Genomic DNA, 26,057 nt, shown 5'->3' on the forward strand with positions numbered 1-26,057 from the left:
GACAGGACAAGAGGCAATGGGCACAAACTGAAACACAGGAGGCTCCTCTCAACATCAGAAAGTGCTTTTTTACTGTGAGGATGACTGAACACTGGAATAGGTTGCCCGGGGAGGTTGTGGAGTCTCTCTCCTTGGAGATATTCAAAAACCATCTAGTCACTGTCCTGGGAAACTGAGTCTAGGTGGCCCTGTTTGAGCAAGGATTTAGACCAGATGACCTCCAGAGGTCCCCACCAACCTCAACCTTTCTGTGATGCTGTGATCTTTGAACACTTCAATTGCAACTATTCCACCAAGACAGTAATACACAACAGCAGTAATTACCTGCTCAATATTGCATTAAAATGTTCATTTTCCTACTCTCTGTACTGACTGTGGAAGTTCGGAGATTTCCCATGGTGGAATCCTTTTTTATGCAGATTTTTTCTGGGGATAATTGTTACATGGTGCCCAGTTCTAAATCTCTTCCCTTGTCATCTTGGTTTTGTCCACTGTTAGAGACAGGTTACTGGGTCAGACAAAGCTGTGGTCTGTCCTAATGTAACTTATGTACAGAGAGAGAGAGGATCCTCATACAAAGCATCTAAATATTAGGTTATACCTTTAAACCAGATGACAAGGGTTGGTCTTAAGCCTTTCTCAGTGCTCAAGGAGTCAGAAAAGGACCTCCTCTCACCCCAGCATGCCATAGCCAATACTTTCTACAAGATTAAGATGTCCAGAGCCGTTTTACAAGAAAGATGAGCAGAACTGTAAACACCCAAATGCAGCAACTGTTTTCTACTCCCTGCAGTTCCCAGCAATACACACCTCTAGATGCCTACAAATATTTGTATGCATGTATATAAAAATGTGCAGGACTTTCTCTTTTGTTTCCAAATGTGGCCTTTCACCTCTGGCTTTTGCTTGTCCAGTTTAAAAGAACAAACTTTCGTTTCCTGTCAAAATACATTGGTATCACCTCCAAAGATACCTGTTGGGCTGGATGTGAAGTTTAGGCATTGTACAGGCACTACGGAACTTAGCCTGAGACAGTTCTGCACACAGATAAAACTGAACGCTAGCTGCCTACAAAACTACAGAAACGAAGGGGGAGGCACTAGGAAGCTGCACAGCAGCTTCAGTCATCAGAGCCTCGGCTTTACTTAAGTCCTGATGTAGATGTGCACATCCTTTGCTGGATCTAGCTTTTGAAAATCCCACTGAAGGGATGAGAAATCTGGATGGTAATGAGGATCTTAGTGCTCATACAGTGACCTGAAGCATGGGAATTTTGTTTATCAGAAAGCAGGGATCTGTTTTTCCTCACCACTGCAATACAAGCCTACTAGTTTAAAATTCCATCTCTCATACAAGCACCAATAAATAAGACCAAGCTCTTGCCAAAACAGACAGAGAACCACTTCCTACAGGACTGGCAAAGTCTATGAAATGCAGAGCTGTAAGTAAATCATCTCACTCGAGTCACAGGCCTGCATCCAGCAGAATAATTCAATACAAATTCTTCAGTGATTTATGCACCATGAGCAAAACCCCTCTGCTTTGCAATAAACACAGGCGAGCACTCATGTAAGCCCTGTAACAAGAAGTTCCAGGGGTGGAGGGGAAACTCCCTACAACTGCGGATGAAAAGTGCTGTCCCAGCATCAAGCATCTAATACGCAATCCATTTAATGGACGTATCATGATACAAAAGTCCATTCATAAATAAACTGGGGTTGTGAGGGGTAACGAGATCACACAGACACTGGAAAAGGGAAAGAATTATAACGATGGAGAAAGCATTCCTTTCTCAACAGCTAGGACTCCGCTCCAGGGTCCCACCTGCTTCTGGCCCAGTCCAGGAAGGTCTCTGCTGTAAAAACTCGCACAAAGAACATCCTCAAGGCTTAGTGAATACTGGCACAGCACTTCCTACCATACCTTGTGTACCTAATGATGATGAACTGTAAGTTGAACGTACTCCACGTTGGGAACAAATATTTGTTGTAGAGTTCCTTGGAACTATAAAAAGATGTTGGATTCGAAGTGCAACACAGTTATAGGAAGAAGATATGCTCAGATTATTGCCTCGGGCACGTTCTCAGCAGAGGTTTGGAAAGGAGCTAGATGGACTACTGCCAAAGTTACTGGTAGAGCTCATGGGCATTTTTCTATTTAATGCTATGTTTGTTCGATTACTGCACTTTCCCAGGCTTAAAGCTGTTTTCTCTTTTTCCTAATAAAGAATTCCTTGGATTTAGCCTCAGCATCTTTGTGAATGTTGAAGATATGCCCACTAAAGACAGTCAGGGAAGAATTGCATAGTGTTCCCATATTTCTGTATGGGAACAGAGTCATTTAGTTATTTACCAAGAAGAACTGGTTTTTACTATCTTTATCCACCTGGCATAAGGGGATCCTTTCCAGGATCCTATGAATCAGTGTCATCTCAGAAGAATGCTACAGTAATTCACCAGACTAAGGGGGAAAGCACAACACTCTAAACATACTTATCACTAATATCCAAAAAGAAAGCAAGCTCCATCCTCTCTCAAAGGGAAAGGAAACCCCCAAAAATGAGAAGACCCCCACTGGCACAGTGAAGAAAAGAGGCTAGAAAAGAAAAGAATCAATGGGTAAGCCTGAAACATACCTGGTTTCCACCGAAAAGGCATTTCTGTTAAAGAAGGAATCAAACAGTCAGGTAGTGAAAAGGTCCTCATTGTAATAGTGTACAGACCCGACACCGTAAGTGATGTCTTACTCAGAACATAGTGAATAAACCACCTGACCTAGCAGTTGCTTCAGCAGAGAGAAAAGTGTGTAACATAACTATTCTCCAGGCATTAGGAACCAGATATTGCCCTGCACACCTACCATGGTGGAGTTTTCTTTTGTCTCCGCAGCGTTATGGAAGCTGGTGATAGTCTTGTAAGCCTTGCAGAAGGAGAGTGTGAAGGGAGCTCAATGCTCTCAGTCTGCTGGCTGTATATGGACATCCCCGTCTCCTGCTTTGAAACCTGGCTGTCAGAAAATATATAGGTATTTGTTGTGACTCTGGGGAGTGTAAGACTGACCTGCTGGGTCAGCCAGCCCACCACAGAGTGGGGCGCTGGGTATATGTCTCTCCCAAAATATTAGTCTGGACTGATTAGGCTTAGCTCTGAAGCAAGCATTAGAGAGCGTTGTTCAAGCCCTGTGAGGTACCACATATTACAAGGTTGTTTTCTGCCAAAGTGGTTACACTGCATAAAAAAATAAAGATCAGATGTTTGGTTCGGTTAATTCACAATAATAACAGAAGAGTGACAGGGAAGCAGAGGAATTAAAACATACAGGAGAATCTGCACTTTGAGGATCAATAACCCCAAAGTTAGTATGAACAATGACTGAACAACATTTGAGTGTACCTCTGGAATTAGGGAGGGCACCGCAGACCTTTATTTTCAAGTTCTTAGAGTTCTAGACAGTATGTGAAGAAAAATGTTCTCTCTTAAGAGATGAAGATGTGGCTACAAAGCACGGTGGTGAAAGCAGTGGTGATTTGCTAATGTATTAAGCAGGACAGATGGCCACAGTTAGGGGAATGGTGTACCAGAAATTGATCTTAACCACACTTTTGCCAAGGAAGAAACGCTTATCTCTAAAGACAATAAAAACACCATTTCAGCAGAACTCCCCTTTTCTTATTTTATCGCTCCTTTAAAACTACCCTATCCTAAGTAGAGTAAGCAGATATAGCCAGTTTTGTTTTTTGTGGTAAATATTGATGAAAGACGGTAAAAAGGCAAACCAGTAATAACACTTTGGGGGCCTGACTGCTTACATTGAACACCGCACTACACGGGCCCCAAGACACTAAAAGTGAAGGTAACAGTATCCAGAGCCGAGACAATCAAACTTTGGAACATAATAGGTCTGTCATTGCTTTAAAAACTGCCAGGAAGAGAAAGTTACAGGCTGCTGTGTTTTAGGAAGACAGCATTCAAATGCAGGAACAGAGGGGAACTGGTGACTGTTCGCTCAAGAGCAGGTTCAACATGGGCACACTGCAATGAAGGGCTAGAATTCCTTACACGAGAAGTTGAAACTATTTTCCATACCAAATTAAAACATAGCTAAAAATAGGAAGGAGGAAATATATTAGGCAGGCAGTTTGAGTAACAGAAACTGGCAAGTTTTGATTTACATGCTATACACTATAAATAATATTTTGGATAACACACTTTTCCACCTACTCCTGCAAAAAGAGTTATTGTATACATAGTCTTAATCTTTACAATGACCATGTCTTCCCAGTTTTAGGCTTTACAGCAAGATAAGCATATACAGGCCCTTGGAGCTTTGAAAGTCATTATGCTATAGATAATGTAGCCTGTTAGTTTTTAAGAAGTTAGGTGAATTCCTAGCAATAGGCAATAGAAATAAAAACATGAGAAATGAGATGGGTTAGAAGGAGCTGATGAGCTGAGACCTTTTAGAAGCACTGATATTAAAATAAGCTCCACCGCAGTTAAAAATGAGTTAGCTCTGCTTGACTTCCCTAGGGCGAGGTATTCTTATATTAATAACAAGATAACAAAAGGGGACCTCCCTTCTACGATGATGGTCGTCTATCTGAATTTCAGTTCATGCGCAGGTTCCCATCTGCAGGTGCTTCAAGATGTCCATTAAGAAGATAACTTGCCAGTTTTCCAGGAGTTAAGTAAGCTTTTGTCTCATAAGGATAACCATCTCTTTGTGATACCAGTAACCTTAGCATACTCACTTCTGTCATTTACAGCTCCTAAGTGATAAAGGTGGTATTCAACCAGAAATATAATTTATTATAAATTCTACTATACTTCTCCTTGCTGTATGTTTTCTTGATTTGCTATAACTCTTTAGAGGTGCACTGCCCTAAGAAAAGAGACAATGGCTGCAAGTAGTACCAAGGAAAATTTGGTCTGGTCAGAAGGAAAAATTTATTCCCTGAGAGTGGTGCAGTGCTGGAAAGGGTGCCCAGAGAAGCTGTGTGATCTCCATCCTTAGAGATTCCAAAACTCATCAGCAATTTGATCTGGCTTTCAAGCCAGCCCTGCTTTGAGCAGAGGGTAGGTCTAAGGTCAACCTATTAATTCTAGAGTCACATTGTTAAAACTTTATTAACATACTATAACATTTATTTAAAAAAAAAATCACAAAACCTGTTTTCTTCACTCAGGTTCATAAATTCCTAGGGAGTGTCCTCCCTGTCTCTGGATCAACGTAGTATTACCCCTTAAGAAACTAACAAATACATTAACTGCAAAAATTGCTAAAAACTGACTTTGAACTCATCTTCATTTGAGAAAAGAACATCATCAAAATAGAAAAAAAATCACTGAACCACAGATGGTTTTTTTAGCACCTGTTAGATTACATTACAAGGATTGAGAGAAACTACTGTTGATAAGTGCATTCTTACAAGAAAGCTACACTAGAGAAACTCCTCTCTAGTAGAAATGAATACTTAAATTAGGATGAGGAGAAAAAGTATATTATAACAGACAAATCTCTAGAGCCCTGCATGTCCTAGAACTGTGACTTTCATTCTCTACTTGTTAATATATCACTCATGCCCTCCAAGTCTAAGGATGACTGAAAGAGGAGGTAAACCATTTTCAGTATGTCCAGCCTAGATACCTGTTAGCAAATAATTCTTAATTTCGCTCTCAAAAAGTGTTTATCATCCTTTTAATCTGAGTTGAAAATAGATGCATATGAATGGCAAAAATTGAATTCATATGGCTATATTTACATTCATGTGCTTTTGAAAATAAAGCAATGCGTTAGCCAGGCTTTGTTTTAAGCAATGTTATTTAGTATCTGGATGTGCACTGAGAGATGGAGTGTTATAAACATTTTACAAATCAATCCTCAATTCACACTGTACTATCTGCATGATCTGCACTATATATTCCCTTTTTAACTGAAATTGTTTTGTTGTAGAATAGAAATATGTCACGCCCACTGTGTTCTCATTTGGTGAAACCCTCCTCACTCACAACTGCCTTTCCTCAATTACAAAAAAAATTAGCTTTTCTCTGTAGTCCAAAGAGGTCCATAAAGGCAGAGCAGAATACTTTTACAGATTAAGACACAGGGGTTAATGGAAGTGTCAGTGAGTATCGTAACGGTCCTTTATTTGGTTTTACGTTGTTAAGATCTTGAAAATATTCTAACACTGACTATGCAGTTAGCATTCCCTTGGGATATCAGACCTTAGAAGAGACCTCAGAGAAGCCCCAGTCTGTGCCAAGAGTGAGCATAACAAATATGTGGTTCCTAACTTTGGTGTACAATCACTTGGCAAGAACTGTATGGCCAGAAGCAAGGTACTGAGGCACCAGGAATGATTTATAATAATTCTACAGTGCCATACTTAGTCTGCAAGCATAGGCACTTCAGTTAAAGAATGAGTTTCATTTGCATTCTTACTGAATAAATGTGAAACAGGAATAGTTAAAAAAGATTTATACTGTTGCAAGTTGTATTAAAAATTAGACTAAGAAGTCTAATTAATTTGGGGATGTAAATATTTTTAAGCAACGTACTTCAACAGAGATTATGTATTTGAAAAAGTCAGTCAGAACAGGCTTTGAGGACAAAGCAAAATAAATGCTGCTTCTTCTGTCCATCAAAGCCTGAGTATAAAACTGTTAAGTTACCCAGTGCTCCCACAACCAGAAAAAAGTTGAGTATAACCTAATCAGTCTAAGAAAGAAGGATCACAGTAAATTATCAAAATCCACAAAGTGCGGCTGACGTTTGCAAGGGAATAAGTATCTACATTGAGACTGAGCTCAAATCCCCCCCCATGTTACAGAAGTGCAAAAACCTACTTCAGTTGCAGAAAGAAAAGGGTGGTAATTCTTCAGGTAGATATACTCTAAAGCTCTAGCATTACCCAGAAAATAAAAACCACATTTATTTTAGTGGTAACAGTCAAACTTGCAGTCAAGCAAAGTATGGAAGATAAAAGCAAGCACAATCATCTCTGAGAACAGAGAATCAATTGCACATGTCTGGTCCTTTTTTTTCTTTCTCACAGAAGGTTAAACCACAAAATTTCTATGAAATCATATCAGTGTAATGAAACATTATAATGGAGACAGCAAAATACAAATGAAGATGGAGTGTAAGCAGATGTACCTCTATTTTTAATTCAGCTGAGCTGTCAGGTCTGGTAAAACTTGAGAATTCCTCTTGCCAGTCACAGTTTAACTTAACGTTTGTACTATTTACTAACTACATACCAGCTGTTGTAATCTTGTTCTGAGTTTACCTATTCCATACAGTAGCCTGGCCTGGAATAACTTGTATTCAAAAAATACATAAATCCTGCACAAAAACATTAAGGCAAAAAAGAGGAAATTTCAAAGCTTTGCAGAACCTCAGTAAGATTTGATGGTCTCCCTCCCATTTGCCAATTTGAAACATCTCGCTCCCAATAAAGAGCAATTCTGCTCATGTTACAGTTAGTGGTTAAGTCTTTGAAACACTATATGCAGTATTTCAACTTTAACTCAAAATACAATAAATGCATTTTGCAAAGATTATTGATTATCCATATTACTAACACCAGCTTTTGCATGTAGGGGCGGATCGTATATTAAAACCTAGTTGGAGTTCGATTATTCAAAAGATTATCGCTAACAAATGTCATCTTTCTTTTGTATACAAATTAACCAGAAACAGATTTTTTTTTTATTGTTTGTTTGTTAATATCACAGTTCATTTATTCCTAGATATAACTTACGTAATATTTCAAGCCAGCAGTTTTCACAAACATTTCCTTTTCTTTATTCAGTATTTGTAGCATACAACAAAAAATGTTTTTGTTTGGTTTGGCTTTCTTGTAGAGATATTGTCAAAATTCCTTAAAAAGCATGGTTGTTTTGTTTTGTCTTATTTTAAGCCCAACTTCTTCTATGTTTGTAACATCAAAATTTAAAGTATACAAAAAACACTGGGAACACATATGGATGTGCTCAGATGAATAAAACTTGTAAAACCAGGAGTAAAAAAATCAAATCAATTTCAAAACTGTCAAATACTTTCACACTGATTCATGATGTGAACACCAGCTTCTGATTATTCACCAGATTTTGTGACCATACTCTCCAATAAAAATTCATCAATGTAAATGGGAATTCCTCTTTTTTGAAACAATTAATGTTTGGGTTTTTTAAATCTGAAGTATGACATTCCAGCACTATACAAAAACAAAGGTATGTTGTTATTTAGTGTTTTTTTGCTACAGTAAACTATCATCAGAGCTCCAGAAAAACAGTGAGAGCATTATTTTTAATGCTCTGATCAATCCAAGATTTCATTTGCTGAAGTAACTGGAAGGAACTTAATTAATCTGTATCAGCTAACCAGGTCCCTTAGTGTTTTACCCAAGTCCATATTACCTTATGAGGTCAATAGGCTGAAACTTGTAAAATACTCCATATCTTGCCCATTCTCGATACAGCAACTAAATAAAAAAAAAATAAAAAAAACAAAAACAAAAAACACAACAGAAAATTAACTAGAAACAAGTGGTTCCATCTGTTTCTACAAACATCTTCTAAGAGTTAAAAATATATGTACCAAAAAAAGCAGTTTCCCATGCTTCAATCCAAACTTCCAAGTACATTTTTCAGGCAGTTATGGAAGACTCCAAGCAAGCCAGCAATGTGAGGATGGTGTACACACGTCTTTCTCCACACAACTACCCCCTCCCCACCACATTTATTAGATAGTGATGTTAAATAGAAAGGCTCACAAGGAAAAATAAAAGATGCTGTAGTCTTATGAAAATCTTTGGAAAGATGCTAGAAATAATCCTTACAGAGTGAAATTCTCCTATGATGTAATTTATTTAATGTCTGGAATCACACCATAGATAAGTACTGACCAGTGTTTCCAGGTCCAAGGTGAAGTGAACTGAGGTAAGAGTTCCAAACTGGTAAACAGGTATGTGAAAACACACCAAGAGGTAATAGTTGTGTCACAACTAGTCTGCTCTCCTGCTCAGCTCCTGCAGCTACTAGTCCCAGTAGAGCCCATATAAAAGCCCCTTCTCTCCCCATGCTGCACATGGACACAAAAGTTCACGGGTTTACTGTTGGAAATGCAAATTCACCCACGGCTTACAGACAGCTCAACGGAAAGCACAGATCCTGCAGAAACTTCTTACAATGGGAGGAATCCAGCAGGAACAGAGTCAGGGATAAAAGGAAACATTTCTGGACCTGTGGTAAACTAACGACAATACACTCAACTGCAACAGGCAAGGGACTCTCATAGTCTTCCTCGTTCCCTCTCATATTGCTGTGATGTGACACAACTTTGTTGAACTTTCAAAAAGAAAAAAAAAAAACCTCTGACACTCTTTTACAAGAGGCTGTAAAGGAAACTGGTAATTATGGTGTGAAAGTCATCACACTGTTGTGAAACAAAAGCCAGCTGCTGGATAGAAATTACCATGCAATTTACAATTTGGTGAAAGAGTTCATTTGATAGCCGTACATTTTATAACTGTGTATGAATTTATTAATAATCCAGAAAGGACACTAATAAATGAAGCTTTCCAGAATGATGTGAAGACCAAAGGAAGCTCAGAGGAAATGTCAGCATGATCTTTTGTTAGATTGCTGTTCACCATATTTTATCTTCAGAGGAAAATAAAAATCAGGGCAGTCCCATGCAAAAGAGTCACATTTTCTGTGGAACCACCTGAGTTGTTCATGTTCCTTTCACAGTTTCATGCTATGAAAGGACTGTAGACAGTTTAAGACAACATGCTCATTGAAAACTATTTCTTGAAGTACGGAGTGCATCAAAAAATAATAAACAAATAACTAGAATATGATGATAAATGAAACTAAATTAACCTCATCACTATTTATAGATTATAAATCTGTATCATCCAAAAAGACAGGTGTCAAGCCTTTTGCCCCTCTCTTCAAAAAAGAAGTGGAGGGGGTCCAGAAAAAGAGTAGCATGTAAGAGGTGAGATCAGCTCCTTTAAAATTAGGCACCACGTCATTCCTAGTAAAACTGGACTAGTGACAAAACTGTGCTTAGAGAAGGAGCTTCTGTGTGGAACATCCACTGGCTCCAAGAGATGACCTCATACTTCAGATCCTCCCTTGCTGTGAGCACTAACTGACTGTCCCTCACCTCTCTCAGGGAAATTGTAGTTAATGTGAAGCAACGTAATTGCTGGGTTAATACCTTGGAGACTTCTTCTGTAAAATCTGGATAGGATTGGACAATAAGTTTTAAATCTGCTGGGGAGGAAGACACAAACCGAGAAACGCATGCACACGAATACACAACCAGGTACATACAGAGGATATTCTGCAGAGAAGTTAAATTAAATATTTGTTTACTTTTTTTCCTTTAACAGAAAAAAAGGAACTCCAAAGATAGTCAAAATCAGTAATTTTAGAACAGTAAGGCATAGGTTTTTTTCAAAATGTGTAATATGTGGAAATCATCAGCTTATTTGCAGACTAGATTGTAAACTCTTAAGTTCTATCTGCAAAATAGATGCTCATTAAGCATGGCACTTTTTTCCCAGTAAATAACAGATTATTGCACAGTGGAGTTATGCAAGTATGCAAGAGCTGGAGAGGATGTTAGTAACAATGTACGTATAGTTTTTGCAGTCGTCAACAGTTGCATCTGTCAGATGGCCCATTTTGACAGCTAGCAGCACGCTACACCATCTTATGAAGTTAACAGCACAATTAAACCAAGTGTGGGGAAATTTCAGATGCTGTAACTGCAGATTTATCTTGACATATTTTGAGGTTTTCCAATCACATTTTTCTACTGTTTATAATGCCTCTCCTCCTGCAGATGCTATGTGAAAGAACTAAATTAATATCAAGTGAGCGATTAAGACCTGGATTCTGCAACACGCACCCCATGAAGTATTATTGTTCAGAATATGGTAACTGGCTTGCAACCATTTAAGTGAACAGCTATGTTATTGCATACTCATTAAAGATACAGCATAAAGTATTTTCTGTTCATAGATCAGGGAGTAAACCCTACACTGTTGAAGCAATTGGGAATTCGGCAATGAGATTCAAGGAGTGTGGAGTCTTGGCTTTAGAATATTGCTCTTACAGAGCACAGTCTTGCAAAATGCTTTGTGCTTGTGGAAAGAAATGAGGGGTTTGATTTTCTTTGGCATCAACAGGAGTTGAAGAGGATTGCCCTAGCTGCCATATTGATATTTTCATATGAATACTTATGGTTACCTATTCAAAATCACCCCATGCCATTACCCTGCAACATTACCTACAATTTTATTTATTTCCGTAAATAATGATACTAATAGATGCATTCACTGAAATATACAAAACAAGAAAGTTAAAGCTATTAAATTCTTAAAACTACTTAAAAGCTGTTTTGAACATAGCTCCAGAATGGAATTTGAAGAGCAAAAAGAAAGGTCTTTCTAAAATTGCAGTCCATTGAGGAACAGGTTGCTATGCATTATGTCAGACTACAGAATCACACTGGTTATTCTGCTTCCAAAAGCCATAGCACTGAAGGTAAGTTTGTGGAATGAATGTTTTCCATTCACGTGTGTTGTCCACATTAAACCTCAGTCTCAACACTGCGATTTTACAAGATTAAGCTTAATCTGGAAGCTGGAATGTGCTTCCTTTCATGAAATTTATTAAATTGAAAGGAATTCTAGGAAGAGTTTTGTAGTGCAGTTTATTGTATTTTATCAGCTTCATTTAAAAGCAATATTTTCTATAAGTTTATAATAACACTTTCCAATCTGCTTCTAATATTCTAGGGATGTTGTTGTAGTATATAGCAGTGTATTTCCCAGATAGGTAACAAAGCCTTCCTGTATTTCTCAATGTCAAACATACTGCTAGCAATGAAGGGTTACAATTTGCCGGTGGGCTAGAAGCTTAAAGATGACCAAGTCAGTGTTTATATTCATGGCGAGTATACCATGCTGCTGTGCAATAGCTTTCTTAAAAAGATTTTTTTTCTAGAGCAGAAATCACACCAAAACAGGGAAATTCCTTTACTCCAATCAACAGTCTTAGGAAAAGAGTGGGTTTCATTGACTGCAGATTTCTAATTCTCATAGGATGTGACAAAAGTGTTGTTTCACTGTGCATTTTCTCCAAGGAAGTCCTGAAGAGGGCTAATAAGGATTAACCTTTTATATTATGAACTGGTACATAAACCTTAATTACTTGTGCTGCCTTATTGGCGTAAGTGTCCCAGACAGGCTCAGTTCATTATTTTGGGGGCTTATACAACAGACAATTGAAATGGAAGACACAGATAAGTTAAAACGGACAAAATAAAAAGGGGCAGAGAAAAAAAAAAATGTCAAAAATGCCCCCCTTTCCTTTAAACCTGATCAGGGCTTTTCAGGAAATTAAACACTGAGACTATTAGATTCAGATAGAAAACAGATGATGTTATGCATAGAAATACTACAGCAGATTCAATGGCTAGGCAGCAGAGACATATGTGAATAATCAATGAAGTATTTCTGGAAAGAAGCTTTTATGTTTTTAATACTTAACACTTCATAACTGAGCCTAATAGGCAGAATAAAAAGAAGGCAGCACAAAATACAGCTAGTAGGGTGAATATTTTTCCAGACACTAGTCCTTTTAGGCCCTCTTCCCCCCTATTCCACAGTACCCAATCTTCCTCCATTGACTAATGTTCATTTACCCTTCTTCTCTAAAGATTTTGCTAACCTTGTAAGTCAGTAAACTACGTAGCTGACTTTCAGAGTCCGTTACTGTATCACTATTGCGACTTACTCAGAGAAAATTCTGCAAGGGCAGAGTAGACAATTTCTTCATGAACAAAAAGTTTGAAATAACAGACATAAATATACAAGCGTCTTTATAGTTTGTTTTCCAACTTTGTGTCTTTTGCTTACCAAGGTTCATCTACTAAATTAAATTGTATACGGCACATGAAGACATCTAGTGGCTAAATGTTAACACTATTTACCAAAAACTACAAAGATTATATTTTAAAATTTTTTCTAAACCAGCACTGGAGAAATCAAATTTATTTGTATGACCTATGAACTCAGTCTTCACTTCAAATGCTTAAATAATCATCATTTGTGGCAATTACACTCTTGAGAACTACACTGTGTTTTGCCAAATTAATGGCATTTTCTTACCTCTCCTTCAAGCAACAGATGGTACATACCAACATATAATAACACAGAGTTAAAAACATGTATGAAATAATTTACAAATCACCAAGTATGTGTGCAATTTAGTTTCTAGTACAGTAACTATTTTAGGCATCCAAACATTCTCTTTTTTTTCATTCTTGCCTCCCCCCCTTTCTCTCCCCACAAATTTCCCTCTTCATTTCCTATCCTATTGTTTGTATATCACAAAAAAAAAAGCAAACATTAGAGAACAATATGGAATGGATCTTAACCAATTACAGCAATTAAAAGGTTTTGCTCATTTCTAACAGTAAGCATAAGTATTAAAACCAGTCTGAATTCACAAAGTCTTTGATTATGCACCCATTTCTCTTGTGCAGACAGTTGGTGGATGATATATTTTCAAAAGTCTTTTGATAGCTAGAAACTTTTTATTTACAAAATAATTGGAAGCAGATTTTTGGAAATTGCACATAATTTAATTGAATGCACAATCAAATGAAAAAATACAGCTTTGTTGTATTCTAGTAACCATTGTTCTATAGTACCATTTGGTTACGGAAAAAAACTAATCATATAAGTTATTTAGCAACTTTTGCTTCCTCACAGGTTGAAAAATCTTGTCTATGCATGCGGAGGGAAACTTGAAGCATTTCAAGATGTAAATATCAAATTAAGTTCACTGAAATACTTCATACGAAGTCTTTAAGAAAAGTCTTGTGAAAAATTTTTTATATGCAGAAATACAGGAAAGTAAGTAATGCAAAAATATGTGCATTTGTAAGAGCATTTACTTGACTGAACACTGGCTAATGCTTTACAATAGCATTTAGGACATTAATTCACATTTATCACATCAAATCTAATACAAAATTAATTTTGCAACATATTTTACCTTTCTTTCATTCATGTCGTCATTTTGGCCTTCATATTCACCCTAGAGAAAGAAAGTAATGTAATAGCTGATGTAAAAACAGATAAAATTCAATAAATGATTGCTCAGCTGTTCCTACATTCTTGATTTTACTTTTAGGTCACAACTTGAAATGTACTTATGTAAGAGTTTTCATATTGGAATCACACGCTTAGAGTATATTTTCATTGTCACAGGCAATAAACATTAATGTCTATGCACTATTGAGTGATACCATCAGAGAACTACATTTTTAATAGTATATACATACATCATGAAGTGGGTATGCTGCATCATAAACATTATTTGCTATTAATGTGCCAATACCTAAAGGAAAAAAAAATAAGATGGTCAACAGCTAGGCACAGCTAAACAGAAAAAATTATTACAGATTTTATTTCATGACATTACAAAAGGGAATGAGCTGTATTACTAAAAATATTCAAAATCATGTCAAGATGAGTATATACCAACCTAGAAGTACCTGGCTATGGAAAACATGTTTTCACAGGAAGGCTTACTTCCATATAGTGCTTTTTCTTGAGTGAACTAGTATGATACAAAGACTATTTTGACCACTTTCTCATCCTGATAGCAAAGAGGCATGTGACTGAGGAGGAAAGCAGGAGGAAGTCCTTCTTCAAGCTTGACGATGATCAGAACCGTGGAACCCCACTGACACACCCAAACAAGGAAAAAAACCGCTTCCACAGAAGTTTGTGATTGAAGAAACCCTTACTCTTACTCTCTGTCAACTAATACTAGATCAGGTCTCGTTTTAACTGAAGCAAGGGTTTTCTACCCTTCATGCCTACCAAGGAAGGGTTTTCTACCCTTCCTCATATCAATAGATATGGCCATCCTTCTCAGTTTGAAACGATGCTGCTTTGTTTGCAGGAGTTAAATCAGTTTGTGCTCACCAAATTCACAGTTATGCCAGAAAGCTGGATGCACCAGGACAAAAACTGCTGAGTCCTAAAGATTGCAGACAGAAAGCCTGGTGAAAGGTACAGGAAGATACAGGGACATGGCACTATCACGGTGATCACATACTACAAGGGCTTTAGCAACTGAATCCCCAGCACCTATAGATGTACACAACACCACTACCAGCCCTCAAGACCTGCGACTCGTATAGCCATTCTGTCTTCAGTCTCCACAGGCAAAAACAGTTGTTCCATGAGATTACAATTAAAGCTAAGATTACTAGTTTACTCCAGACCTCTTTGCTTTCAACACCCAGTAAAAAGTAACCAGCTAGCTTGTCTTTAGGGATTAAAAAATTCCATAGTCAAATTACACAGCTATCATTCTGAAATGTTTGGGAAAAACCCTCTGGTCAGAGATGCTAGATAGACATTACCAATACATTCCTTCCTTGATACAAACACAAATACCCATACCACTACATGCATTAATAGAATTGGGAAATCTTCATGTTTGGATAATGTCAAGTCTTCTACTGAAAGCATTCCATATTTGGAAAGTTTACAACAGTTCAGAGTTATGCTAGAAGAAAATATGCCTTCCTTGTATAAAGTCATAGAAGTGGAATCAGATTCAGCCTTACACAGATGTAAAAATCAATAAGCAAATATGTTTGAAATGTTATTTTCCTCCTATTATATTATGAAGCATATGTTTATAAAAACCAAAGACTGCTACAAGTACTTCCAACATCACTGTCCTACCTCTTGTGCAAAATAAGCAATGGAATCTTAAAACAAAAACAAAAACAAAACAAAACCAGAATAAACCAAGGATGTTTAAAGAAATCTTTTAAACCACTCATGATGAGTGGTTTTAAGACCAGTGAAATGGGAAAACCTTAGCATCATATGAAGCATAGGACTTTTCAGGGAGGATCTCAGAAGACCAAAACAATTAGTGTATTTAGGTGAAAGGCGATGCATAAACATGTTTTGGCTATGGGCCAGAAAGACGGGAAGGACAGGAGGGTTAAAATATTTGCTTCATGTCAAATGGGATCTTGAGCTGACCTGACCTTGAAGTGGATCAGCCTGTATTTTCCCCTTAGAGTAAAAAAAAAAAAGCCTGAAAAATCACTACTAGTGCTTTGATCTCTAATGATGGTTTTTATTACACTATAAAACAGAACAAGTTATTAAAAGAGAAAACTTTAAGAGGAAAAAAAAAAATTGGTAAAATGCTCTTTCCCTACCTACTGTGTCCTTGTAGGACTGGTTGCTTCTTTCAAGTTTCTCTCAGCCCAACAACTTAAAAAAATCTTAAAAGTTTCAACAGGTTCTATGCAGTCTCTCTGGATCCCTTGGGAAAGTGTCAGCTCTGGGGGCTGGCTTTTATGTCAACAGGCTTAAAGTCCCTGCTGCACTTCAAGCTTCTTGTTTTATATACCTTACAGTGCCTTGTCTCTAAAATCCTGCACTCTAGAATATCTACTTGCACAGGCTCCACAGCTCCCAGGGAAAGCATTGGCTCCCCAGTCACCAGAAGGGTTCCCTAGGTGCCAGTGGAGCAATCCAGCAAAATAAGGTAGCATTCCTCTCTACTGCCCCACCAGAGCCTTTCAGCAGATCAAAACATAGAACAACACAGAGCAAACAGTGAACAAAACACACACCAGCTGAATAATGTTTTAGAAATTAAGAATGCCTAACATTTTCTCAAACATCTCTTCTTTTTTTTAAAGGAAACAGTGTAATAATCATAAATTTAAATGTTTGTACTTGGGCAAAGCCAAATATTTTTGGTTGAAAAAGAGAAAGTATTTTGTTTGGGTTTTTTTTTTTATATAATTTGGAAAAAAAAAGTATCTCTATTTTAGGGGAACCTAAATTAATCTGTTTTTCCACTCCAGCTGCTATACCAAAGAAATCTATTACTGCAGCATAAAGTTACACCAAGACTGTGCAGGAATCTGTTGCTACAGCACACTTTTCTTTGCAAGTACATTATTCTAGGACATTGTGATCTGCACATAAGTGGACAAGCTTACAGAAAGACTTCCAGAAAACATGCCAGACAAGGAGCACTACTTTGCCACCAGGGAGATGTGTGTCATCATATCACAATGGATGAAAGAAAAGAGTAGAGAAAAGAGAGTAAGCACATCTGTAAATGTTCTGAACCTCAGGAAAACAAAAGCTCCAAATATTTCAAAGTTACCCCAAAAGTATCACATAATATCTTCAAAACAGTCATTGTTAAGTCATATTTTTCACTATGTAGCTCATGGACATAATTTTTAAAGCTGCAGTGATAAAAATAATCTGGAAAGATATATTATTCTATTGAAATGGCAAGAAAAATCCACTCCTGGGAGAAATAATACAACATATTGTAGATGACATCTGAATTTTCAAAAGCAGATCATATAATAATCAAATCCAGTTTTATAACAACTCAAGAAATGCAAGTTATATGCCAGATCCTACACCTGTAGAAATGGAAAACAAGCTTCCATTACCATGTCCTATCCAAACCATGGACCACAATTCTGATTTTAATCCTCAGACAAAGCATTTGTTTCAATCTATTTTTTGTGAAAATGTGCCAGCATACTTTTGTGTTCTGCTAGAAAAATAAATATTCTGTAAGATACTTAAGCAATTCCTTTCAAAACAACATATATAATTATCTTCCCTCCTTCTTACCCATGCTGTTTCTGGCCTTTGTAGATGTGCGCTTCAAAATTTCACGTACCTGTGGAAAAGAACAGTGATACAACACACAAATCATCTTTTAGCATTATTTTAATTATGGAGCTAGCAATAAAACAAAACTTTTTAAAATAAGATGCTTCTGTAGAGTTCATTTGCACATACATTTACATCATACACTTCACTCGTATATAAATGCATGATTGAGGCCACTAGTTAACACTTAACAATGCTATGGTAAGTCTTACTAGTAGATTATCTGCCCTAACATTTGTACACTAAATCCTGCTGTGTCACATCCTTATAAAACTAGATGAAATATAAGGACTTCAGGTAGAATGAGAATTTTATACTAAAGAAAATCACAAGAAAATCCAACTTTGTAAAAAAACATTTCACTTCCATGTTTGAAAGTAAAACCTCAAGATGCACATAAAGTGATCAGTAAGTATGCTCTATCTATGAAACCCAAGTGTGTATGGATGAACATTTTATTCCTCAGGAAACAGATTAAATTAGGGAGGAGTTGGCATTGCATATGTGAAGAGAAACCTTGCCTCACCAGCCTGCTGGAGACCTAGCAGGATCTCAGGAACATGATACAAGGTTTCTCTCCAAAGACTGCTGGAGCTGGGAAGTTACTATAGAACTGTAGAGGAGGTCCTTTTATGGAATAAAATCTCATTAAATATTAGGAAGCAGGGCTTAATAACAACTTTGAACAACGGAGAGGAGACAGTAGCAGTGTTTCCCTACATAGTATCTCCTACTCCTGGACCACTGGGGCGGTCCAGAAGGGTATTTCTTACTTATTTATAACTGCTTAGTGTTTTGCAGGGACAGAGAACTGTGGGAACTGATGAAATTAGCAAAGTAGTCAACAACACTCAGTATTAAAGCAAATCCCATTCAGCACAAGAAGTCTATGATATGTTACTTTTGTTTACTTACTATTCGGCTGCGGGTAGCATTGTCAAAAAAGGTGTCTTTGTCTTTAATGTTATACCTAAAATGTTGAGAGAAAAAAAAAATCCGTTATGTTCTCAGACATGGTAGTAATAAGTAAGACAACATATAAGATTCTGATTCAGAATTCATTAGAAACCATAGCAAGTAAGAAAATCAGATGTTTAAAGGAAATATAGATGAAATAGCACAGCATAATAGACTGTGCTATTTAAGACCTAGTCATTCAGAGTTCTACCTGGATTGCAATGATGGTGGGCATAAAAATGGAAAAATATTAACTAACATAAAATGCCTTTTGAGTAAGGAGAGCCCCTCTATTGTTTACACAAGATGACCTTTTAATCTTTTCCTTATAACATACACTCAGCTCTATAACATTCTGAGGTTGTTATTAGGTTTCAACTAGCCTAATGCAGATGTTCATTGCTCTTTCCCAGACAACTAACCAGTCAACATTTCACTTGCTTTCAAATAACATTCCACTGGAATTATGCATTCCCTTAAACCTTAAAAACATCATATGTGAAATTAGCTTCCCAGTTTATTCCCCTCAATCAATTTGACTTGTATTCAGTATTAATTAAAATTGTCAGAGAGGACAATAAATGATATGGTGGGTCATTATATTTATTACTGAATTTTATTTATCAGATATAAATACAAGGAGACACCCATGAGGAAAAAAAGGAGTGTTTGATGTCAAACTGGGCCCAGTATTATTCTGAGTGAAAGGGCAGGTGTCAAGAATTCCTTATCCGCATATTATTAGGCAAGTTTTAAGTACTATAATAAATCTATCAAAAGGAAAAATATTATCAGTTCTCTACTAGTTCTTTCTTTTTTCAAAACAGGCAGTAATGTCCTTAACCAAATGATCAGGAATCAGGATTTTTACAGTTCAAGCTAAAAACATAGATATTTTATTTGGTGCACTGCTGCCAGTGCCTTATCCAGCAGAAGGAAGTAGAACACTGACAGAAAGTCTCTGCAACTTAGATTTCTGTTAATCCACTGAAACTGAACTCAGTGTCAATGCATGTTCATTTACTTTAGTTCTATTTACTTGGCCTTCAATAAATTTAGTTGTATGCAGACATATGCTTTTATCACTTGGAAATACTATCCAGGAATAATGTGACAACTTGGATATTTCCACAGGATTTCCAGAAATACTCAATGAATTTCTGATTTTTGATTGAAATACTGGTAGAAAAAAATGACAACACTTAAAAAGATAAGTTATAGCTTTCTAAATTGCTCAACACAATTTAAAGTACTCACAAATATATTTTCTCTCTGGAAAAAGGGTAGGACAGGCTTTTCATGTTGGTGTTTTCTTGTTGTGGCACCTGGGGTTGCAGAGGTTCAGTCACTTTGCACCATATTTCATTTAACTTTTTGAGTATTCCCCCTTCTTCTGTGATTTCATACATCTGAGTAAATAAAATATTGTACATTAGCATGTCACTTCCAAAAATCCACTAAACTGAAAAAAAAAAAAGATAGAATTTGCTATACACGTATGTTTAAATCTGTAATTAAAATAAGTGCCTTCTCTGAAGATATTTTCCCATAAAACAGCACTAATGTGAATCTGTAAGGGTTTCAATTCCAAAAAGTTCTTGTCCTTAACAGGCTACTTCCAGAAGAAAACTCAGTGCAGAATTGTTAATACAAGAAACATCTTTACTAACTAAACTCGGACCTGCAGGGAGATGACTGAAAGGCAGAGTAATTATTTTGACTTTATAACTGGGAATAAAAGAAGCAGACAAAGCAGGAAGGGCCTTTACCTGCTGCCAATTATACTGCCCCTGGCAGAATAAATTATTCCTAGCTAATACTTGCTGGTATGGTCTAACAGCACATGAACACATGCCATTAGAATCAAGGATGCCAGGTTTATGGCTATGCGGCAGTTTTAAGAGCAAGGACCTAGCTTTTGTTGATTCAGATTGATGTGAAGCTCTAGGGAGCTTCTCAGAGATATGAAGTATTTTTTCCTGAAACACAGACAACCTTCTGACATGGTGGGGCCCAGAACTGCGCACAGTACTCCAGGTGGGGCTGCACCGACGCTGAACACGGCGGGATCATCCCCTCTTTTGACCGGCTGGTCAGGCTGTGTCGGATCCCCCCAGGATGGGGTTTGCCCTCTCGGCTGCCAGGGCACACACCGCTGGCTCACACTGAACCTGCTGCCGACCAGACCCCAGACCCCTTTCTGCAGGGCTGCTCGCCAGGCACCCCGCTCCCAATTTATACTTGGGACCAACGTTACTCCAACCCAGGTGCAGAATCCAGCATTTGTTCATGTTGAATTTCATCCTATTAATCATAACCCAATGCTCCAATCTATCCAGATCCCTCTGCAAGGCCTCTTGTCCCTCCAGAGAGTCAACGGCACCTCCCAGTTTGGTATCACCAGCAAACTTGCTAATGGTGAATTCAACTCCCACATCCAGATCATTGATAAATATATTGAACAAAACTCGCCATAAAATCGAGCCCTGAGGAACACCGCTGGTGACTGGTCACCAGCCAAACACAGCCCCACTCGCTCCAACCCTTTGAGCCCTGCTGTTCCACCAGTTCACCCAGCGCACCATCTACCTGCTCATCTTACAGTTGGACAACTCGTCCAGAAGGATACTAAGAGGGGCACAATCAAAACCTTTAGTGAAATTCAGAAAAAAATGACACCTACCGCCTTTCCATCATCCACTAGGTAGGAAACCTTATCATAGAAGGATATAAAATTAGTTAGACAGAACTTTCCCTTCATGAAACCATATTAACTGTGCCTGATGATTGCATTGCCCTTCAAATGCCTTTCAATAGCACCCAGTATGGTCTTCTCTATAATTGTTCCAGGTACTGAGGTTAGACTAACAGGTCTGTAGTTTCCTGGGTCTTCCCTCTAACCCTTCCTGTAAATTATAACACTGACTAACTTCCAGTCAGTGGGGACCTCCCCAGACTCCCAAGACCTTTGGCAGATGATTGAAAGGGGTGCTGCTGTAACATCTGCTAACTCCTTCAGTACTCCGAGATGAATTCCATAAGGCCCCATGGACTTAGGAACTTTCAGCTGATACAGATAGTCCCTTACAAATTCAGTGTCCACAAACTGTTCCCACAGTTGTGGTCCTCCAACTCAGAGGACCAGGCAGCCCAAGATCTATCATTAATATTAAAGACTGAGACAAAAACAAGCATTGAAGGCCTCCGCTTTTTCTCCATCCCTATTTGTCAGGTGACCATCTTCAACAAGTATTGGTCCAATATCTTCCTTAGACCTCCTCTTTCTATTAACATACTTTAAAAAGACTTTTTATTGTCTAACACAACACTGGCCAGTTTCAACTCCAGATGATCTTTGGCCTTTCCTCTTTGCTCCCTGAATATGCAAACCACAGCTCTGTAGTCTTCCTGCGAAGTCTGACCTTGCTTCCAGAGACAGTACAATTTCTTTTTCTTCTTGAGCTCCATGAGGAGTTCCCTGTTCAGCCAAGCCGGTCTTCTGCCCCACTTGCTTGACTTACGACACACTGGAATTGCCTGCTCCTGTGCTTTTAAAAGATGGTTCTTAAAAACTGACCAGCACTCATAGACTCCTAAGCCCTCAAAAGCAGATTCCCAGGGGACGCTGCTAACTAGCTCCCTGAGTAGCTTAAAGTTTGCTCTCTTGAAATTTAGAGTAACAACTCTGCTGACCTTTTTTCTCATTACAATGAAAATTTTAAACTCAACCATTTTGTGATCACTGTGGCCAAGACAGCCACCTGCCATCGCATCTCCCACAAGTCCTTCTCTATTCACAAATAGCAAGTCTAGGAGGGCATCTTTCCTAGTTGGCTCACTGAATACGTATGACAAGATATTATCTTCAACACACTTCAGGAATTTCTCGCTTGTCACAGCATGGTATTCCCACTTAATGTCTGGGAAGTTGAAGTCTCCCATAAGGACAAGCGCTACCGATCCAGAAATTTCTCCTAATTGCCTCTAGAGTAATTCATCAGTCCCATCATCCTGGCTGGGCAATCAATAGCAGACACCCACAACGACATCTGCTTTGTTTTCCATCCCCCTAATCCTCACCCAGAGGCTCTCAACCATATCATCCCTAACTGCAAGGGCTGCACAGCCAAACTTCTCCCTTACATACAGTACAACTCCTCCATCTCACCTGCCCTGCCTATCCCTCCTGAACAGCCTACAGCCCTCCATCCCCCCAGTCCAGTCATGGGACTCGTTCCACCAAATCTCACTAATACCAGAGACATCATAGCTCTGGGAATGGACCAATGCTTTCAGCTGGTCCTGTTTTTTCTCATACTGTCTGTCATTCATACTCATATTTGAGTGTGGCCCATTCTCACTCATCAAATATAACTGTATTATCATATCCAGAAGTATACACAGAGTTAAAATTGCTCAAAAAGTATCTTTTCCCAGCATGTCATTTGTCCTGAAAGATGATTTAAGACTGAACATTTGACAGAATATTTTTTGCAACCAATTCATCATGTTTAGAGGTAGATAAATACTTTCCATGAAAATGCCTTCTATATGGTTTCATTAGATGTTTGAATAAATAAAAATAGTGTCACAGAAAGTACATAATGTGCCTTGAAAATAACCTTTTGTCTCTCTGAACAAAAATAGAATTTTCTCTTTAGTGGGTACTGGCTGAATTTTTCAGTTTGTAGTGCCAAATCCTCAAAATAAAAGATTTCAGTTTTTTGAAGCACATTTTTGTTTTCTTCACAGGAAATTCCACTTCCAACTGTCTTTAATTGCAAAAAAATGTAATACATGAACATAGATTTCCTGTCATGCTCGCTCTCTGGTAGTGCACTGGTAGTACTCCATTTCTGCAGTTGACATAATAGAAAAATAATGTAGTCAACAAGAGTTGTCAGCAATCTTCTCCTTACATATGTTGTATCACTTTTAAGTTATACAAAACAACTTATTACCCTAGGGTGAATTTTCAGGAAAATTGAGATCTGGTTTTCTTGTTGGTAGACATATTTCATTTTGTTGTCTTCTACACACCAAAATAAATTACAAGTACAAACCTGAACACTGTTTTCATAACCGCCTAATCAATGACTACATGTTCATTTACTCTTCGAATATCTGTCATACTATTCAATAAATGTCAGTTCTGTCGCAGTTTCATTCAACATGAAGTGTACAGAGACCTAATTGGTTCATTGAAATCTGTCGCTCTAAAGTAAAGGATGCTATAAATAAGGTATAATATATATCAGTTAAATGAAGTAATTTGTCAATATTTTTAGATGTCTTTCCCGCAGATGATTCTGTGTCTTTAGGGCATTATGATATACTGTGCATTTCTTCTCCCATTCAGAGAAGAGAAGGCAATGCAGAACTATTAGTGAATGACTAGGGCATCCATTGCAGACTACAAGCTCCTGGACAGACCTTAACTCAGAACAATATCATGGCAATATCCGTCAATTAAAACAGTGTAAAATTTCCTTCAGTGTATCTACAAAAAGCTAGGTGGGGAAAATTCCCATGAGGGAAGAAGGATTGAGAAATGAGTAGACACTAGAAATGCACAAAAGCAACAAAGCTGGGAAGGGATCAGAGAGGAGTTGAATATGTGGGTCTATTTCTAGAAAGAGCCTACACATCCATTGATATGCCAGAAAGGACATAGGTACTGTAGCTGTCCAAAACCTACTCATTTTCAAAGATTTATTTGAAGTAACCAGATTTTTTTTGCCTGGGGTGCAAACACAATACAGTAAAAGTATACAAGATTGACTTAGTCAAACTTCCAACAGTGACAGATTGTAACACCATGAGATGTGAACAACACTAAGCTTTTGCTGGGTGAAAACAATCAGTATGAAAAAAAAAAAAAAAAACCACTGAAAAAAACAAACAAACAAAAACCAACCAACCTTGTGAAAGAAAATAAAATCAGCCTGTCCTTTAATTCTAATGACAATGCAATGAAATAAGTGTTCAGTAGTGCAACTGATGAGTACCACTACCTGAAAGCACAAGGCAGTTCCACTGACTTCAGTGGAGTTGTTAGCCAACGTGCTAAATCATTGCAGGACCACAAATTTTGGGATCTGCTACTCAGAATTCACAATGTTTGCCAGCAACTCTGCTGAAAGCAGACTGTAAAGACTGTAAAGATAGTGAGCCAAAGTTTTAATGACAATAGGTAAGTCTGAATTCACTAAGTCATTGATACCACCAAAACAGGTTCTCTCAGCATCCCCAGACTTCAGAGAAATCTTAAGGCAATGACCAGCTATCATACTATCTCCATACTCCCTCACCTTTGAGGAAAGTTCCTTGACAAAAATCCAAATAGCTACTGCCTTCTCAGCTTCCAAACCCCTCCTTAAAACTCACCTCTTTCATCACTCTTCTGAATGCAGACTGGCAGCCAGTCCATCTTACATATGACTCTGATTAAATAATCTCAAAATAATTAGTAATGTGAAAGAATAAGCCTGAAGTTAATTTGCTCTGATTTTGAAATAAAATAACTCCATGGGCTTCTATATATTTAACTACCATCCTGATTGACCCTCCTCCAGTCATACAACTAGTTGATAGAAAATGGAAAATACTTACCTTTTTAGTGGGCATTTTTATTTTAAGGAGTTCAGCTTCTCGACTAAGTACTTGCCAAGGTGCATGTATACGGACAAAACTCAATCCTTGGCTCTTATTCTGAAACATAAATTAGTGAAAACAATGTATTTCAATATTATTGAACAGAATACAGTAATAAGGTTTCAAGACGTCAACTCCAACTAAATCACGCAACAGTAGGCAATCACAGTGAATATCCAACTTCTGTTACAAATAGGCTTAAAATAAGTGACTTTTTCCTTAAAAGCTGAATTTTAGAATGCTCTAAAATCCATTAATCTACTGCCTGCAGTGTAGCTGTATGTGCACCATGAAGACAGAAGGCTACAGTTCCAGATTTTGGAGTTAGGTGAACCAGAAGCCTCCCAGCTACAGCTTCCACACTTTGATATTTTTTAAGTGATCTGACTTCATTAGTGGACTTTTGTGCCCATCTGAACCAACAAAGAAAAAACTTTTCTTCTGCTCTGGGTGGATTTTGCTTTAGGTTCCCATTTTCAGCTTTGCCCAACTATTTCCTGGACACTTCTTCAGATTAGTAGTTCCTTACAGCGGGTCAGGCCCAAGATTTACTGCCCTAAATATCTGTAGTTGGAGTAGCAACCCTAAACAAAACATTCAAATTTTACTTCCAAAGAGAGACATGAACTTAATGTTTATGTAAATAGCTGGTTATGCTGTGCAGAGG

General features: G+C 37.7%; 1 protein-coding gene across 1 annotated transcript in view; it reads right to left on the bottom strand.

Annotated features, from left to right (window-relative positions):
• ANO2 (anoctamin 2) overlaps window positions 1-26,057 on the bottom strand; it is a 195,529-nt gene that overhangs the window by 128,749 nt on the left and 40,723 nt on the right. The window contains exons 4-10 of the mRNA XM_075051673.1: window positions 25,349-25,447; window positions 19,994-20,145; window positions 18,695-18,749; window positions 17,738-17,786; window positions 14,374-14,429; window positions 14,085-14,126; window positions 8,421-8,485 (exon numbers count right to left, since the gene is read on the bottom strand). Of these exons, the coding sequence (XP_074907774.1) occupies window positions 8,421-8,485; window positions 14,085-14,126; window positions 14,374-14,429; window positions 17,738-17,786; window positions 18,695-18,749; window positions 19,994-20,145; window positions 25,349-25,447 (518 nt within the window). The remainder of the gene's footprint in view (window positions 1-8,420; window positions 8,486-14,084; window positions 14,127-14,373; window positions 14,430-17,737; window positions 17,787-18,694; window positions 18,750-19,993; window positions 20,146-25,348; window positions 25,448-26,057) is intronic.

Source organism: Buteo buteo, chromosome 19 (genome assembly GCF_964188355.1).
Source record: "Buteo buteo chromosome 19, bButBut1.hap1.1, whole genome shotgun sequence".
Taxonomy (NCBI): Eukaryota; Metazoa; Chordata; class Aves; order Accipitriformes; family Accipitridae; genus Buteo; species Buteo buteo.